Source organism: Geotrypetes seraphini, chromosome 6, assembly GCF_902459505.1.
Source record: "Geotrypetes seraphini chromosome 6, aGeoSer1.1, whole genome shotgun sequence".
NCBI classification, from domain to species: Eukaryota; Metazoa; Chordata; class Amphibia; order Gymnophiona; family Dermophiidae; genus Geotrypetes; species Geotrypetes seraphini.
Genome location: NC_047089.1, coordinates 241,555,226 through 241,572,583, shown reverse-complemented (window position 1 = coordinate 241,572,583; position 17,358 = coordinate 241,555,226). Strand labels below are relative to the sequence as shown.

The window sequence follows — 17,358 nt, the reverse complement described above, 5'->3', positions numbered from 1 at the left end:
AAACACTGCATTGCCCTCGACTGGGGCCGCACAAAATACTTCACGGGGCCGTAGGTTGGACACCCCTGCCCTAGAGGGTTTACAATCTAGGAAGCAGATAGCTAGTCAAAGCAGGAGAGTTGCCTAGGCCCAGCAAGCTACAGATAGTCCATGGCACATAACTGGGTAATGCCAATGAAAGCAGCAGGGGTTTAGCCAGAACTTATCTGCATACTCTTACCAATTAAAATATTTTAACACCCCCCCCCCATTGTGTTTTCCACTTAATATCTCTCCTTTTGATTATTCTATTTCTCTCCCCTTCCCTATTTTTCTGTAAGTCTATCTTGGATACTGTCTATCTACATATTGTGTCCCATACTTTGTAATTATGTACACCGCTTAGACATCCGATAAGTGGGATATCAAATTTTAAATAAACTTGAAAACTTAGTATTTGGGGGGCCTAGAGATGGACAGGTGTCAAGCATTTTCTCTCTTCAACTCCCCCCCTGGTGCCTTGTCCCCCCCCCCCATCATACTCTTGCTGGTGGGGATGCTCAGGTGCCGTCAGCTGATGACATTCTCTGCTGGTGCCCAGGGCGGTAAAGTCTGAGGAGCAAAGAAGCAAACAGGCTGTACCAGCACTTCTGCACATGCTCAGTTCAATTGCTAATATCAATGGCTGGAGCACCCTCACAGACTTCCTGCTGCTCAGTGACAGTGTGGGAGGGGGCTCCAGCAGCAGATCTCTTTGGCTGACGGGGCTTGAGCCTTCCCTCCAACCGTGCATTTGGTGCTGAAATTTTGCAGGGGGCCTAAGCCCAAAGTGGGGATGCCACTGATCAACACTAACCACCCTTGCATGATCTCAGTAGTAATGGTGGAGTTTGGGCAGAGCCAGAACTTATCTAAGCACCAGCAATATTCAGTTTTGGTGTCTGAATAAGCTAAAAAGGTAGATATGATTGTAAAAAGCAGTCCTCTGTTCGCCTGGTTAGCTATCTGGGCACCCAACACTGAATGTTGGCTAGTGCCCAGATAACTTCTTGATGACCCGAGGTCCTCTGATCTCCCTAGGGAAAGTGTTGCTATCATTTCTCCCCACTCCTGGAACCCTCCCTCTGGGCCTACCTTTAAAATCCCTGGTGCTCTAGGAACAGAGGAATGATCCTTCCTCTTGCCCAACTTGACTTGAACACGAGAATGGCTACTGTGCTTTCTAGTGGTAGTACCACAAGATTTCCACTAGAGGTCAACGACCATTTTGATGCAGGAGCAAGTAGGGATTACTTCTGTCCTTTGTCTCCTTGACCAGTGCTTAACGCAGCCCTTGAGGTACACCTAGTCCCATCAAGTTTTCAGGATATCCATAATGAATATGCATAAGATAAATTTGCATGCATTGCCTCTATGGTATGTAAATGGGGATTGGGACTTGTATATACCTTTGTGTAGTTATACAACCACACTTAAAGCAGTTTACATGCAAGTACTTCAGGCATTTTCCCTATGTGTCCTTGTGGGTAGGAAAATCCAGACCCCCCCTAGATCCGCCCCCAGGCTCGCCCAATTCCACCCATCCCCGCCCTAGTTCTACCTCACCTCCAATCCCACCCCCGCTGCCTGTTCTTGTCGGGCAGCACACAGGTGAGATGCAATGACGTCACGCACATGTGCAGATGCCCTGCATGAAGGAAAGTTTTTCAAAACCCAAAGGTCCTTTGAAGTCTTGAAAATTGATTTTCCTGTAAAATAAACTGAATCTAAAAAGAGCTTTTCTGTCTCCCACAGAGGAGAGGAAGTTCCTCTCTTATTCCTTGTTCAGAGGGAAAGAACATTCTCTTTCTCCTCTTTACTAGTGGTTTATTGACACAATTAGGCTACATTAAGGCTGACTTTACCCACAGAAGCAGACTCTCCTTGTCATTAACAAACCTTTGTGTTTTTAAATTTTCTCATATTAACTTTCTTCACTTAAATATATAGTTATAAAATTCACTTTTTTCATAGAGTCCAGATGCTAATCTTTAATTTCTGAAAATCAACAGGACTGAGGCAGAGGTGTAGCTAGGGGTGGTAGCAAGCAGCATCTCCTACCTTTGCTCTTCCTCTGATGTCATTTCCTGGTCCAGCAATCAGGAAGTGATGACAGAAGGAGAGCTGAGACCGGCGCAAACAGCAGGTCCGAGATGCTGCTTACTGCAGTCAGTGTTAAGTGCCATTCTTTATTCTAAAAAAAAGGGGGGGTGTCCAAAATTTTCTTTTTGATGTCAGATTCCACGGAGGTGTGCTTCAAAGGCTGCATAGATGCTGTGGCCATTTTAATCTGACATGGCTTACTAGCAACTTTGAATCGGGTGGCTCTAAAGCAAAAATAGGTATTATTTAGATTAACAGTATGACTATAGCTCTTAGTCATTTCAGCTTTTCTTTGCAGCGTTTTTTCACCTCATTCGCTGAAAAAAGCAGTTGACACGAGATACATGTGTAGTTACAAAGCTAAGTAGCCTTTAAAGCTCAAACTATTTCTTATACTAATAAGGAAACTGTTTTGATAATAGTCTATGACTTCATAAACATAAATATAAGTGGAATCGATGACGATTGCCCCAGCTAAGGTTATATTACTTGGCTGGTACTCTGAAGATTCCTTCATTGGATTAAGCTGTGTACCTCGTATGTGGCTTTTACCGCAGGTGAACATTTAAAGAGGTGGGTGGTGAGGAGGAAAGATGCTGTAACCCCACCTAGGGCAGTCCCCCCCACCCCCTTGCTACGCCACTGAACTGAGGCTCATACCTTGGCTGTAGATTTTTTTCTTACAAAATGACAGATTTTTACATTATTATCCTGTCTCCACTTTTCTTTAGACCGATTGAGCCATTAGAACGATTTAGTTTTAGACACCTGTGGCATATTTAAGACCAATTGTTCATTAGATGACCCGTCATCAGACCAATTGTCAGGGACATATACTCACTACTTTAAAAAAATCATAGAAATATTTCCAAAAACCCGGTGCAGACAGAGTAGGAAAGCTGAATGATGTCGTGTTCTTTTCCGATTAGAAACAGTGATTGTGCTGCTACGTTTATTGTCGGGAACAAACGTAAAATGCTCCGCACCACTGAACACCTGGCTTGCAACAGTCAGAGCAAAGTCTATATACAGATGTACAAGGAGATAAATAAATTAGGATTCCATGGAATGTTTCCTTCAAGCGTCTACGTGCCAAGGGCTAGTCTTCCGTTTCCAAGACCTTCTTGGAAGGTTTTCTGTATTTCACTATTGCCTTCCAGATTCTGCAGAGAAGTCCGCCCCTGAAAGAGAACAGCAAGGATGGAAATAATTGACAGGGGAACAGAAAAGGTGCGAGAGAATTATTTACACGTGGCATGTGAAACATAGAAAAATGACGGCAGATAAGGGCCATAGCCCATCAAGTCTGCCCACTTCACAGACCCACCCCCCTGAGTTTGCTCTCCTGGAGATCCCTCTCCTAATGACCCATCCTTAACTCCACCCTCTTAAGGATCCCACATGGGCATCCCATTTACCCTTAAAATCTGGGTCAGGCCCAGGCCTTTCGGAACTTTCCTGGAGACTAGGGATGCCCAACCTGCAACCCTAGCACTGCGTTTTGGTTCCCTTAAGGAAAAATGTGTTTCTATCTGCTAAACTTACTTTCTTTGTATCCTGCTAGACCAGTTCAAAAGAGTGGGGTGCAATGGGATCAAGTTTCATTACAATTTTGATGTATCGCAATATCATAAATTCAAAGCGATTTACAATTAAAAACAGGGTCTTAGTTATTGACTACAACAAACACACGAACATTACGGGGAAGTGGGGAGAACTACAATAACCATAGTAAAGGAAACAAGAAAGGTAAGCATAAAAGAACGGTAAACATTTTAAAAGCATAATAAAAAGTATAAAGGAAACTAAGGGCTCCTTTTATCAAGCCGCGCAAGCAGGGTTAACGCACATGACTTTTCATCACGCGTTAACCCCCGCACTGGCCTAAAAACTACCGCCGGCTCAAGAGGCGGCAGCGGCTAGCGCTGCTGGCGGTTTAGCGCACAGCTATTACGTGCGTTAAACCGCCAACGCGCCTTTGTAAAAGGAGCCCTAAAAGTTTGTTTTGTTTTTTTTCTCAGAACCTAAAACGCGAGTTTCTGGAATGAAAGGGGTCAAGAGAGAATCCAACAATTAGGTCTCAAAGGCATCCTTATACAACCAGCATTTTAATAATCCTTTAAATTTACTTGGCGATTTTTCTTCCTTAATAAATGATGGTAAAGAGTTCCATATTCTGGGCGCTGTAACCGCAAAGATCGTATCTTGTCTTGTATTTATTATACTAAGCGATGGAATTACTAGAAGGTTTTTGTCCTCTGATCTCAAACTTCTAGTAGAAATATATGGAATAATATACCTTTCTAGGAATGATGGGGCTTTAGTCATTCATATTTTGAATTAAATCCCCAGGCTGTAATGTACAGTGGGGGGAATTCTGCCCAAGGTGCCAGCACCTACCCCTTCCTTACTCCACAATGTGGGCAGCAAGTTTGTGATGGTGCTGGGAAAATTGAAGAGGTGCGGGGGAATGGAAGGAGGGTGTGCATGTGGTGGGGGGGGGGGGGAAGAGGAATGGGGGGCAGAAAAGAGGGTGGGGGAGAGGTGCTACTCACCCTCGCTAGGCCAGTTTCCAGGTAGGCCCTCTCCACCAACACACACACCTAAGGCCTGGTGCAGAACCACAACAAATTCTGAGGAGAACTGCACCGACGTTGAGGAGATGGTCCAGGGCCCCTGTGAAGACTCCTGAAGCCTCCTACCCTGCTCAGGAAAGATGACCAAAACCAGAAGAGAAACAGCTCCTGTGAGAAATTTATGTGTTTTTGATAATGGCTGCTGTCCGCATCACGGCCTCGGGGACCTGATACTCTGAAAGTTCCATGACTTGCACTTATAACAGGGAAGCCTGCATCCCCCAGAGTAGTGTTCTTCGATGCAAGGGCAGACCCCGGAGACCCTCTGGAGCAGCCTCATAGTCTTTCTTGGTTTTTTTTTCTGCTACTCTTCTGTGCATCTCTGGCCAGGTTCAGGACAGAAAGGGAAAAAAAAGGTGGAAGAGGGGACAAGCCACATGCTTGAAAGAGAAGGCATTTCACAATAGGCATAAGAGGATGCATTTGGAAAGGCTCACAACCTTGAAAATACTCCTCCCTCATCCCCAGTGAAGTTTGAAGGCTTGTGGAGATGAATGTCATTGAGACACACTAGTCAGCAGCTTCAAGGCTAGCATGGGTAGGGGTGGCTCTCCTTCAGCTTTTTAGAAGCCAAAGCGGCCCCAGCTTCAAAAGGAATGAAGGCCACTGCCTTAGAGGGTCCTCTTGAACTGCTAAGCACATGGCACAGAGGGACGCTGTCATGGTGCACCCTCTCCACTGGACTGGTTAGCAGGATCATAGGGAATGATTTAATAGACAATGGCAGATACAAGGCCAGATAACCCATCGAGTCTATGCTACTAAATGTATATTGCAGCTGTAATGTGAAAGCATGACTGTGAGATATCTTGTCCAAACCTTTCTTAAAACCAGCTACACCTCTGATCCTAGTGTGTGGAGACCATGTCAGGGCAGATTTGCACCATAGCCTGGCTGGATGCAGAGATGGGTACAATATATTACTAAATAATATATTACCGGTAATATACAGTATTACTTTTACAAGTAATATATTATTTTTTTTACAGTAACCTACCTAGACTCGTAACTGTTACATTTTCCTGTTCCCTAATGAAACTAGTGACTGTATTATATACTTTTGGAAAATTACTCAACAGTAGTTACTCATTACTTTAAAAAAATATATGTTGTCAGTAATATATTACTGGTACTACCATGTTTCCCTGAAAATAAGACAGTATCTTATATTAATTTTGGGTCCAAAAAATGCACTAGGGCTTATTTTTGGGGATGTCTTATTTTTTTCATGTACAACAATCATTTCTCCTTCTCCACCCCAATTCTTTCTCTTTCCTTTCGCATCTTTCCTCCCCTTTCACCCATCCCCTTGTGCAGCATCTTCTTAAACCTCCCTCCCATCCCCCTATGCAGCAGAACCCCACCAACCCTCCATTGCGAGACGGACATACCTCCACTCTGAGGCATCCAAAAACAGCAGCGCTGGCAGCACTCTGAACAGGCTGCTTCGCAGCATTCCCTACTGGGGTCTTCCCTCTGCCGTATCACTGATGACATCATCAGTGATGCGGCAGAGGGAAGGACCCAGTGGGGAAGGCCACAAAGACTGTTTAGAGTGCTGTCACAGCTGCAGTTTAGAGCGGAGATATGTCGGTCTCACGGTGGGAGGGTTGGCAGAGTGCTGCTGCGTGGGGAGCTGGGAGGGAGGGAGGGATAGAAAAATGTTGCACAAGGGGATGGGTGAGAGGGAAGGAAAGATGTTGCACATGGGGGTGGGGGGGAGAAACCACTGACGCTGGAAAATCAGGCAACACTATTGTCAGGGATGGAGTCGAGGACATTTGGGAGAGGCTTCAGGGGTCGATCTAACTAGGGCTTATTTTTGAGTTAGGGCTTATATTAAGAGCACTTTTAACAATCATGCTAGGGCATATTTTCAGGATAGGTCTTATTTTCGGGGAAACACTGTTTTACTTTTCTTACCCTTTTCTTCAATTTATTTCCTTTCATGCAACAATTGGCATTCTTTCCTGTCAGATGTAGATTTATTGTCTATTGTTCACTGCGTTAGGAAGAATTTCTACGGTGATAAAATCACCAGATCCAATAACCAGAGCAGTACATTGTTTAACATCTGGCGCTCCTTAACCTCTAAAAACTCCTCCTCTGTTCTCCCCTCCTCTCCAGCAGTGGACGACCTAGCAAAATTCTTCAACGAAAAGGTTGCTACTATAAGAAGCTCTTTTCCATCAGCAGTCACTTACAATTCTCTGGTGCCCAGTGACACTAACCCTATCCCAGTAGACAGATCCTGGACAGTCTCTGAGCAGGTATCCGAAGCCCAGGTCTCTAAACTCTGCCACAAATTAAGATCCTGCAAATGTGCCCTGGACCCATCTCCTTCTTACCTATACGAGAAAATTCCCACGTAGGCTATTTCATTTCTCACCAGACTTATCAACTCTGCCTTACTATCAGGCCTATTTTTCCGAAGAAATGGGACACATTGCCCTGACCCCATTACTGAAAAAAGCTGATCTATACCCATCCTCCCCTTCTAGCTATCGTCCTATAGCATATATTCCTCTCCTGACCAAAATGCTTGAGGCTAATATATCCACTCAGCTCTCATCTTACTTAGAGAGCGTCTCCATTCTATTACCTTGCCAATATGGCTTTAGACCCAATTTCAGCACCGAATCCCTACTGGCCTCATTAATCTCAAAGGTTCAGCAACTTCAATCTTCCAATAAGTTTGCTATCCTACTACAATTCGATTTATCTGCGGCCTTTGATGTTGTCCACCACGATATCCTAATTTACCAACTTTCTGAGATAGGCATTGATTCCACAGTCTTAGACTAGCTCTCGAAATTTTTACGATCCCGCTCTTACACTGTTAACATGAATGGTACCATGTCTTCTCCTTGGAGACTGTTATGTGGTGTCCCGCAGGGTTCACCTCTTGTCCCCTATTCTTTTCAACATCTATATGTCTTCTTTGAAACTCTTCCATCTATCTCCCTTCGAAACACTATATACATATGCAGATGACATTCTTGTCCTTCTTGAGATAGATTCAAACCTCACTAACCTCACTGAGAAAATAACGGCTTGCATAACAAAACTCCAATCCTGGGCCCTCACTGTACAAATGAAGCTGAATGAGTTCAAAACAAAGCTACTTTGGCTTGGCCCAAAATTAGATCAGCTACCCACGCTCATTTCATTACCTTCTGGTCCCACACTGCAGATTGAAGTTTTGGGCATCATTATTGACTCTACACTTTCATTTAATGACCATCTCAACTCTGGTAAAAATATGTTTTTTTAGTCTTCACATGTTGAGAAAAGTGAGATCCTGCTTCCAACAACAACATTTTGCTGTCCTTGTACAATCAATCATTCTTTCCAGGCTAGACTATTGTAACTCCATCTATCTAAGTCTAACCAAGAAAAGTCTTCAAAGACTTCAGTGGATCCAGAACACTGCAGCTAGGTTGATCTTCGTAAAAAGTAAATTCAATCATGTTTCCCCACTTCACTGGCTTCCAGTGATTTCTAGGGTTCACTTTAAATGTACCTGCCTAACATTCAAGATACTACATGGCATTCTTCCTCCCCTAATTCCACTATCTTGGAATTCTTCGAGACCTGACATTACCAGATCCACCCAAAAACTTAAACTATCTTTCCCCTCGTTAAAAGGCGTCATTTATGCAGGAAAATTAGGGAATTCTCTTTTCTTCAAAATCACTGAGCTTTGGAATAACCTTCCTGCCCTGATGCGGAATCTAGGCTCCTTCCAATTATTCCGAAAGCATCTGAAAACCTGGCTTTTCTCAAAAATGTAAAGCTCACCACCCCCTATATAACCACTAATTCTTATTATGTTCTTCCCTCATTTATTAAAGTACCTGTAAACTGTGCCGAGCTCTATCTATCTAGTTTTATTTCCTCAGGTTAAATTATAATAAACAGTAAAGCAGGGTGACAGTAGTATCCAGATACTGGCTTCCCACCTTACCGTAGCTGAAGATACCTCAAATCTTCTTTTGTAATGTCATGAAGAACATCAAACAGTGTGTAATCTTCGTCAACAAACTGCAAGGCAAACCAGTATTAGAACAAATTAATTTACAGCCAGTGGAGAACGGCAGTCATCATGAATGTTATAAATGTGGCTACGGCAAGAGCGGACTTAGCAGCCCTTACTCGTTCCACTGTCTCAGGGTCGGCTCCTTGGTGTCGCAGCCAACTGATGAGCTGTTGATCTCCCCTCTGCCCCGGTGGCCCACAGACAGGGGGCTTTGGAATATCTAGGATAAAAGGTAAACAGTAGCATCCGTGTCAAAGTTGTATTGGTGTGGCCACTCAAAGTACAACCTTGTCTGCATTTTGGCAGTCTATTTAGTTGGTCTTAATTGTAAAACTTCTTGCATTTGCCTCATAATCTAACTGGATTGTTACATCTCTTTTGAACTAAAGATACACTGCCTTTATTTTGTCCCAAGACCTCCTTCGCACTCTTTGTGCTGTGTTCACAACTTGTGCATCAGAACAGAGCCTGCAAGGCATCCTGTTGCAGAAAGAAATGAGGAAAAATGTAACCCCCCTCTCTCCTCCCCCTGCAAAAAAATAATCCTGGCCATTATCATTTCCCTGTTCCTGTGCTTTTTCAGTAGCTGAGTGAAAAAATGCAGCCTGGCGTCTCTCTCCACTGCTCCGGTGCCAACCTGCACAGCTTGTAACCACTCAAAACCAGTGTGATGCACATAATAACATTTTCAGACCTAATAATCAAAAGGGTTTATGTGATGACGGCTTAAGTCCTTTTGAAAAAAAATATTCCTAACATTTGAATGGATACATTTTATCCATTCAAGTCATTAGGCATATACAGGTTGACATTCAGGCCCTGGCAGTAAGCGGCCGGTAAGCTGCATCCAGCCACAAGCTGAACTATCTCTGGATATTCAATGCTGGGATGTGCTTGCCTCCTGGCACTGAATATCTGAGTTTGACTGCTCACCCGAAAGTTAAGCAGTCACCAGGCGAAATTCAGATCAGTGCCGGTTAACATGCCGCACAGAGTGAGGACAGAAAGGGTGGTAAATGCATGGAACAGTCTCCCGGTAGAGGTAGTGGAGACAGAGACTGTGTCTGAATTCCAAAGGACCTGGGATAGGCGCCTGGGATCTCTCGGAGAGAGAAAGAGATAATGGTTACTGTGGATGGGCAGCTCTATGGCCTCACAATGCAAGTGTAAAGAACCTTAGCCTATAGGAAGAAGAGATGCAAATGTTAAGAGCCTTAACCAATAGGGAGAGGCGGAGATAGTGGATGCTCTGGATGAGCCACTTTATACCCATAAAGTACTATGATCTCACAATGCAGGTGTAAAGAGCCTTAGCCTATAGGAAGAAGAGATGCAAATGTTAAGAGCATTAACCAATAGGGAGAGGAGGAGATAGTGGATGCTCTGGATGGGCCACTTGGCCTTTATCTGCCATCATGTGTTTATGTTTCTATAACCATAAAGTTCTGTGACATCACAATGCAGGTGTAAAGAGCCTTAGCCTATAGGAAGAAGAGATGCAAATGTTAAGAGCATTAACCAATAGGGAGAGGAGGAGATAGTGGATGCTCTGGATGGGCCACTTGGCCTTTATCTGCCATCATGTGTCTATGTTTCTATATGGAAACAAACTAGCATACCACTATAACCATGAAGTGCATCACACTCTTCTACCACGGTCTCAGAACTGGAGCCTACGCATGGTATTTATATCACAAACTCGAGTGATCAGCGTAGCAATTTAGCTCCCTGCTCTAATCATTGACCGCTTAGGTTTTAAAACATATAAACTTTAATAATTTATTAAAGTTTATATGTTTTAAAACCTAAGCGGTCAATGATTAGAGCAGGGAGCTAAATTGCTACGCTGATCACTCAAGTTTGTGATATAAATACCATGCGTAGGCTCCAGTTCTGAGACCGTGGTAGAAGAGTGTGATGCACTTCATGGTTATAGTGGTATGCTAGTTTGTTTCCATTTATAATTTACTACCACTTGGGATACTTATTTATAGATTGTACTCTATGTTTCTATAACCATAAAGTTCTATGACATCACAATGCAGGTGTAAAGAGCCCTAGCCTATAGGAAGAAGAGATGCAAATGTTAAGAGCCTTAGCCAATAGGGAGAGGAGGAGATAATGGTTGCTGCGGATGGGCCATTTGGCCTTTATCTGCCATCATGTTTCTATGATTAAATGCTGTAAGCGGCCCTTAACTGGTTAAGTTAGCTGGTCAGATAGGACTGCATCAACAGTAGTTTTAACCAGTTAAAGCTGAATAGCAACACTTAACCAGTTAAGTGCTAGCTGGCTTCACATACAGTACTTAGATATGGCCCAGCACTGACTATCCAGGCATAAAGCTAGCAGCAGAAAAAATCACTGACTGCCCCGACTGAATATTTACCCCCATGTTTCTGAATAACTAAGTGTTTGGTGCTTGTGGAGGTGGAGGATGTCTTTACTTCCTGCCGGAGGTGGGTTGGCTTCTCGCAATGGTTCCCCTATAGGTAAGGTGATAACCCATAGCCCCGCCCCAGGCCTGCCCAGTTCTACCCAGCCCATTAAGCCCAAGCCCCGCCCTATTCTACCCAAGTCCCGCCCCCTCAACCTGTTCTCATCCACTGGGACCGCATTGCATCCGCGCGCCCTCCCAATGTAGTCCCAAAGTGGAAGCTTTTCAAAACCCAGACAAAGTGCCAGGTTTTGAAAAGCCGTTCGGACACCCAGACATGACCTCTGAAAAAAGGGCATGTCCATGTAAATCTGGACTTCTGGTAACCCTACCTATAGGTTCAGAATGGGTATTCCAGAGAGTCCGTGCTATTTCCAGAAGTAACTTTTTATTGTCTCAAGTAATGTTATTTCCACCCAATTCCCCTGATGCTTCGGAGTCTGAGCCGAGATGAAGTTCTCTCAGTGGATATGTAAGGGCCTGCTCCTTGCAAAGCAACCCTCATAAAAAGAGCTCCCCACCTATAGGCTTCGACCGCACTTGGAGAAGGCGCAGATCATGGCTTCTCTGCTCCAGAGTTTGCTGCAAGAGGCTCTGATACTCCTTCTCCTTCTGCACCAGTTCTTCCAGCAGTCTGTCAAGAAAAATGTCCTTATATTTGACTTCCTTACACATCCGGGGTGGGTGGGTGGGGGGAAGGAAATATATTATTGTTTGCTATACTTAATTATCTATATTACTGAAATTAAATATGTACTTCTATTAATTATGGGGAGGAAGGGGGGAGAAAATGATTGTTTTTTGAATTATTTGTGTATTTAAAGTGCGTTCTGTGTAGTGTTTATGTTTAAATTCATTGTATGGCACTGTTAACATTTGAAAATTAATAAAGATTTATTAAAAAAATAAAATAAAATAAATTTCACATGACTAAAACAAAATCATACCAGGTCGAGCTCAGCCTCTTTAGAACCAAAGGCTCTTTAATCTGCTGATCTCAGCTTTGGATCTGTTTGCCTAATCTGACCGAAAGCCCAGTGTTCTCCAGATGGGATTGTACTTGGGAATTTGGTTTAAAATGTGTGTCCTCACAGTACAGAAGTAATCAGATTTGGTGTCTTTAAATGGTGTCAGGTCAAAAGCGCGCCAGGACAAAGGCGCGCCCAGACAATTGAGCGCAGCGCAGAGGCGTGCGCCGCTCAAAATTACTGTTTTTAGGGCTCCGACGGGGGGGGACGTGGGGGGGAACCCCCCCACTTTACTTAATAGACATCGCGCCGCGTTGTGGGGGTGTGGGGGGTTTTAACCCCCCACGTTTTACTGAAAACTTAACTTTTTCCCAGTTTTTAGGGAAAAAGTTAAGTTTACAGTAAAATGTGGAGGGTTAAAACCCCCCATAACGCCGGCGCGATGTCTATTAAGTAAAGTGTGGGGGGGTTCCCCAACAAAAACCCCCGTCGGAGCCCTAAAAACAGTAATTTTGAGCGGCGTACGCCTCCGTTCTGCGCTCAATTGTCTGGGCGTGCCTTTGTCTTTCGCGCCGTTGTCTATGAACCCTTTAAATAGTAGGGTTACCAGACGTCTGGATTTCACCAGACAAGTCCTCCTTTTGAAGACTTGTCTGGGGATCCGGACAGCTTTTCAAAACCCGGAACTTTGTCTGGGTTAAGAACATAAGATTTGCCGCTGCTGGGTTAGACCAGTGGTCCATCATGCCCAGCAGTCCGCTCACGCAGCGGTCCTTAGGTCAAAGTCCAGTGCCCTATTTGAGTCTAGCCTTCCTTGTGTATGTTCTGTTCCAGTAGGAACTTATCCAACCTTGTCTTGAATCCCTGCAGGGTGCTTTCTGCTATAACAGCCTCCGGAAGAGCGTTCCAGGTTTCTACCACTCTCTGGGTGAAGAAGAACTTCCTTACGTTTGTACGGAATCTATTCCCTTTTAACTTTAGAGAGTGCCCTCTCATTTTCTCCACCTCGGAGAGGGTGAACAATCTCTCTTTCTCTACTAAGTCAATTCCATTCAATATCTTGAATGTTTCGATCATGTCCCCTCTCAGCCTCATCTTTTCAAGGGAGAAGAGGCCCAGTTTCTCTAGCCTCTCATTGTACGGCAACTCCTCCAGTCCCTTAACCATTTTTGTCACTCTTCTTTGGACCCTTTCGAGTAGTTTTTTTGAAAAGCTTTCCTTCGTGTAGGAGAACATCCGCCCATGCACGGTTGTCCTGCCCGACGAGAGAAGGCAGTGGGAGGCGGGGCTTGGGGGCGTGACAAGGTGGAACCAGGGGATAGGTGGGACTGGGCGGAGCTGGGGGGTGGGTCTAGGGGGTTCAGATTTTCTAGACAGAAAATCAGGTAACCCTATTAAAGAGGCATCAATAATAAATGAATCCCTGGAACTCCTACCCTGAGACACACCTGTACAGGGATGCTGAAGTTCTAAAAATCTATGAATAATGTGGAAATACACTCCTCCCGATATTCAGCTTGTGTCGGTTTGTGGCGTCAGGGCCACTCACAACCACAGACTGACCTGACTCTGGATATTGAATGCCGGGGATTGAATAACTCTTGGCATTTAATATCCGGATATCAGCAATCACCTGGAAGTTAACCAGGCAGGACTAGGGTTACCAGATCTTTCCACAGAGAAACCTGGGCACATGGCCCTACCCCGTTCCACACCCAGCTCCGCCTAGTTCTGCTCCAAGCCCTGTCTTGTTACGCCCCGCTCTGGAACACATTGCCAGAGGTTGTGGTAGCTGCTTTTAAAAAGGGTTTGGATAAGTTCTTGGAGGAAAAGTCCATAGTCTGTTATTAAGACAGACATGGGGGAAGCTACTGCTTGCCCTGGATCGGTAGCATGGAATGTTGCTACTCCTTGGGCTTCCGCAATCTTTTGTTACTCTTTGGGATTCCGGAATCTTGCTATTCTTTAGGATTCTGAATGGAATGTTGCTACTCCTTGGGTTTTGGCCAGGTATTAGAGACTAGAGATTGGCCATCGTGAGAACGGGCTACTGGGCTTGATGGACCATTGGTCTGACCCAGTAAGGCTAGGCTTATGTTCTAATTTGCAGAATCCCAACTAAGAGCTAGATTTACAAAGCAAACCGATCATGTACCGATCGGTTTGCGACCCCTTTGCGACCAGATTTCACTCCTGCACTATTCACTAACCTCTCCTGCGATCCGCTTCAAATCCGTGCATGCAAATGAGGAGAAACACATGCAAAGTAGACAGGGACGCAATTCACCAACCAAATTTTTAAAACCGACTGGGCTGGCCGATCAACCAAAGAAGTGACTGCTGGGGACCAGTCAAAAACGTCTTCTGTGGCCACGAATCTCTCCTGCCTTCTGCCCCGATGCTCTTCCCCGGATCTTTCCTGCCTGCTCAGCTCCCGAATCGCCGCCCTGCTCTGCCCTGTTCTCTCCTGCCTGCTCGCCCTGAATCGCCGCCCTGGTCTGCTGGTCCAAGGATCTCTCCTGCCTGCCGCCCCGAATCGCTCCTGCCCTTCTCCGCCCTGCAAGCCCATGGTTTTAACCTGCGGGTTTAAAGCGGGTTAAAACCACGGGCTCGGACGGGCATGCACAGACCATCTACAGATGGTCTGCGCATGCTTCAGGATCGCAGACCAGCGATCCATGCCGGCAGATGGGGGCGTTCCTCCGATCACCCCATCTGCATACACTTCTCCCTCCATATTCGCTGTGATAGGGGATTAACAGAACCGCAAATACTGAAAAACCGCGAATAACTTTTTTATGTTATTCGCTGTTTTCTTTTAAAAACCATCGTGAATATGGTGAAACCGCGAATAACATGGCGGGAGACCTGGCCTGTTCCTGAAGGAGAGGCAAAACACGGTGAACAAAGTGCTGGGAATCGGCGATTTCTCTACGCAAGCTGATGTAATTTGGGGGGGAGGAGCCAGCAAGCTAAAAACCGTGAATAATCGAAACCGCGAATACGGAAGGAGAAGTGTATTGCAGTTTGAGGAATCCATCGGACCTGCCCGAATCGGGCACGGAGTGGTCCCGATCGGGCAGGTTTGTGAATCTAGCCCTAAGGGCAGTTACATGTGCAATTGCTACGTAGTACCAATTAACACCAACTACAGCTAATTAGTTGCTAATGCCAATTAGGGGCTAAGCATTAAATTAAGTTGCACAAGTAACTGATAGTATTCTCTAACTGTGCGTCAATTTTGTCCAGTAAGCATCAGATTATACAGGCCCAGGACTAATGTCGATCCTCTGTTGTGGTGGGAATGCCAGAAAGGACAAAGACCCAAATCACCTGCTTGTCTCTTGCTTAAGCCTGCCCAGCTGGAGACTGAGCTGCTGGTGCTGAGTCTCGCAGGACATGCCGGAGCTCAGCGTGCTCACGCCCGACGTCAGGATGGGCTCCTCATTCCTGTTTGGCTCCCCCGGTTGGTAGTTTTCCTCGTCCTCGACATCTTTGTCCACCCCTTCGCTCTCCGAAGCTGGCTCCAGGTGAGTGCGCAGCTCTGCGTGTGAACAGAGAGGGAGGGGCAGAGGGGGCCTGTTAGCGCGAGAACCTGAGAGCGCCGTCTTTCCTGCTCGCCCAATGCAACTCAGGAGAAGTTCTAAAGTTTTATGAGGGCAACTCTGTATCTCTAAACCAGTGGCGCAGTGAGGGTGAGAGGCGCCCCTGACCCGCTCCCCCCAGCCACACGTGGGCTCCCCCTTCCCTTCCCGCGAGCAACAAGAACTTCAACGTGCTCCTGGCCAACCCCGTTGTCTCTCCCACTGACATCACTTCCTATGCACAGCTCCCAGAAGTGATGTCAGCGGGAGAGGTGACGGGGCCGCGAAGAGTAGGTTAAAGTTGTCGCTCGTGGCGGTGAACAACTAGAGGTAGGGGGAAAGGGAAGCGGGGTGGGGGTGGGGGCGTGCATGTGGCAAGGGGAGGAGTGGGAAGAGGCAGGGGTGGAGAAAAGGCACCTGGGGTGCCTCCCCCTTACTATGCCACTGTCTCAAGCAAAGCTGTGATGATCTGCCCCTAATTACTCAACATTACTCAACTTAAGAAACTTAAACTTAAGAAAAGCTTAAAACTTAAACTTAAGATGTGCAATCCTGCCGCAACCAAGGTCATAAGAGAGGAGATGTGTGGGGGGGGGGGGAACACGGTTAACAGGGCAGGATTAAAACAAAAGCAAATTAGGCATATGCCCAAGGCCCAAATGTTTTGGAAGGCTCCTGCCAGATCTGCTCAGGACTCGGGAGTCTAGGATTGCTGAATGTCTGGACTTTGCAGGACTGTTCAGATCTTTGCAATAATCTACTGTACAGAGGCCAGAAGGATGGCTGAAGTTTCTGGGGGGGGGGGGGGGAAATCTTTAAACCTCCATCTGCATTTCACTGAACCTTGGACAAGTTGCCAGCAAGTCTCACTCTTCGGGATGCTGGTTTGTAGCAGAGGCAGTAGCGGGTGAAAATAACGTGCCCCCAGCTTCCCTGGTTCTCTGCCCAGGTTCTACGGGAAGGTCCCCCATACTCACAACCTGCCATTGCTAGTGTGTGGCAGAGTAGTTAGAAGTATAGCCTCAGCACCCTGAGGTTGTGGGTTCTAATCCCATGTGCTGCTCCATGGGTCCCTGGCAAGTCACTTTATCCCCCATTGCCCCAGGTACATTAGATAGAGTGTGAGCCCACCAGGACAGATAGGGAAAAATACTTTACCTGAATGTAAACCGCTCAGGCTATAAGTGGTAAATAAATATTAAATTTGATACATACATTTCAGCAGTTATTGGGAAAAGGATTCTGTTCTCTCAGTTAAATAATGCTTTGATAAAAAGATACTTCGCATAGAGAATGACACGGGGACAAAATTTTCCCTGCCCCTGCGGGAATTCATTTTCCTGTCCCGTCCCGGCGAGTTCTATTCCTGTCTCTGCCCCATTCCTTCAAGCTTTGTGCTCATCTGCAGAAGCCTCAAAAACTTTAAAATCATAAGTGTTCGAGACTTGGATGGTTAAGGCAGAGCTTACAGGAATGTGACAGGGACAGCGACAATGACAAAACTCATGGGGACGGGGTGGGGATATTGAGTTCCTGCGGGGGACGGGGACAAATTCTCTAATTTCACACTCTG

General features: G+C 45.7%; 1 protein-coding gene across 3 annotated transcripts in view; it reads right to left on the bottom strand.

Annotated features, from left to right (window-relative positions):
* Positions 1–338: 338 nt before the first annotated feature.
* MAP3K15 (mitogen-activated protein kinase kinase kinase 15) overlaps positions 339–17,358 on the bottom strand; it is a 220,792-nt gene continuing 203,772 nt past the window's right edge. For 2 of the 3 annotated variants that reach the window (XM_033948234.1, XM_033948235.1), the window contains 5 exons: positions 15,535–15,745; positions 11,755–11,867; positions 8,913–9,016; positions 8,725–8,801; positions 339–3,302 (listed from right to left, as the gene is read on the bottom strand). In XM_033948234.1, coding sequence (XP_033804125.1) covers positions 3,221–3,302; positions 8,725–8,801; positions 8,913–9,016; positions 11,755–11,867; positions 15,535–15,745 — 587 coding nt within the window. In that variant the 3' untranslated portion in view covers positions 339–3,220. Of the gene's footprint in view, positions 3,303–8,724; positions 8,802–8,912; positions 9,017–11,754; positions 11,868–15,534; positions 15,746–17,358 lie in introns of those variants that run through there. The other variant, XM_033948236.1, reaches the window with a different exon arrangement.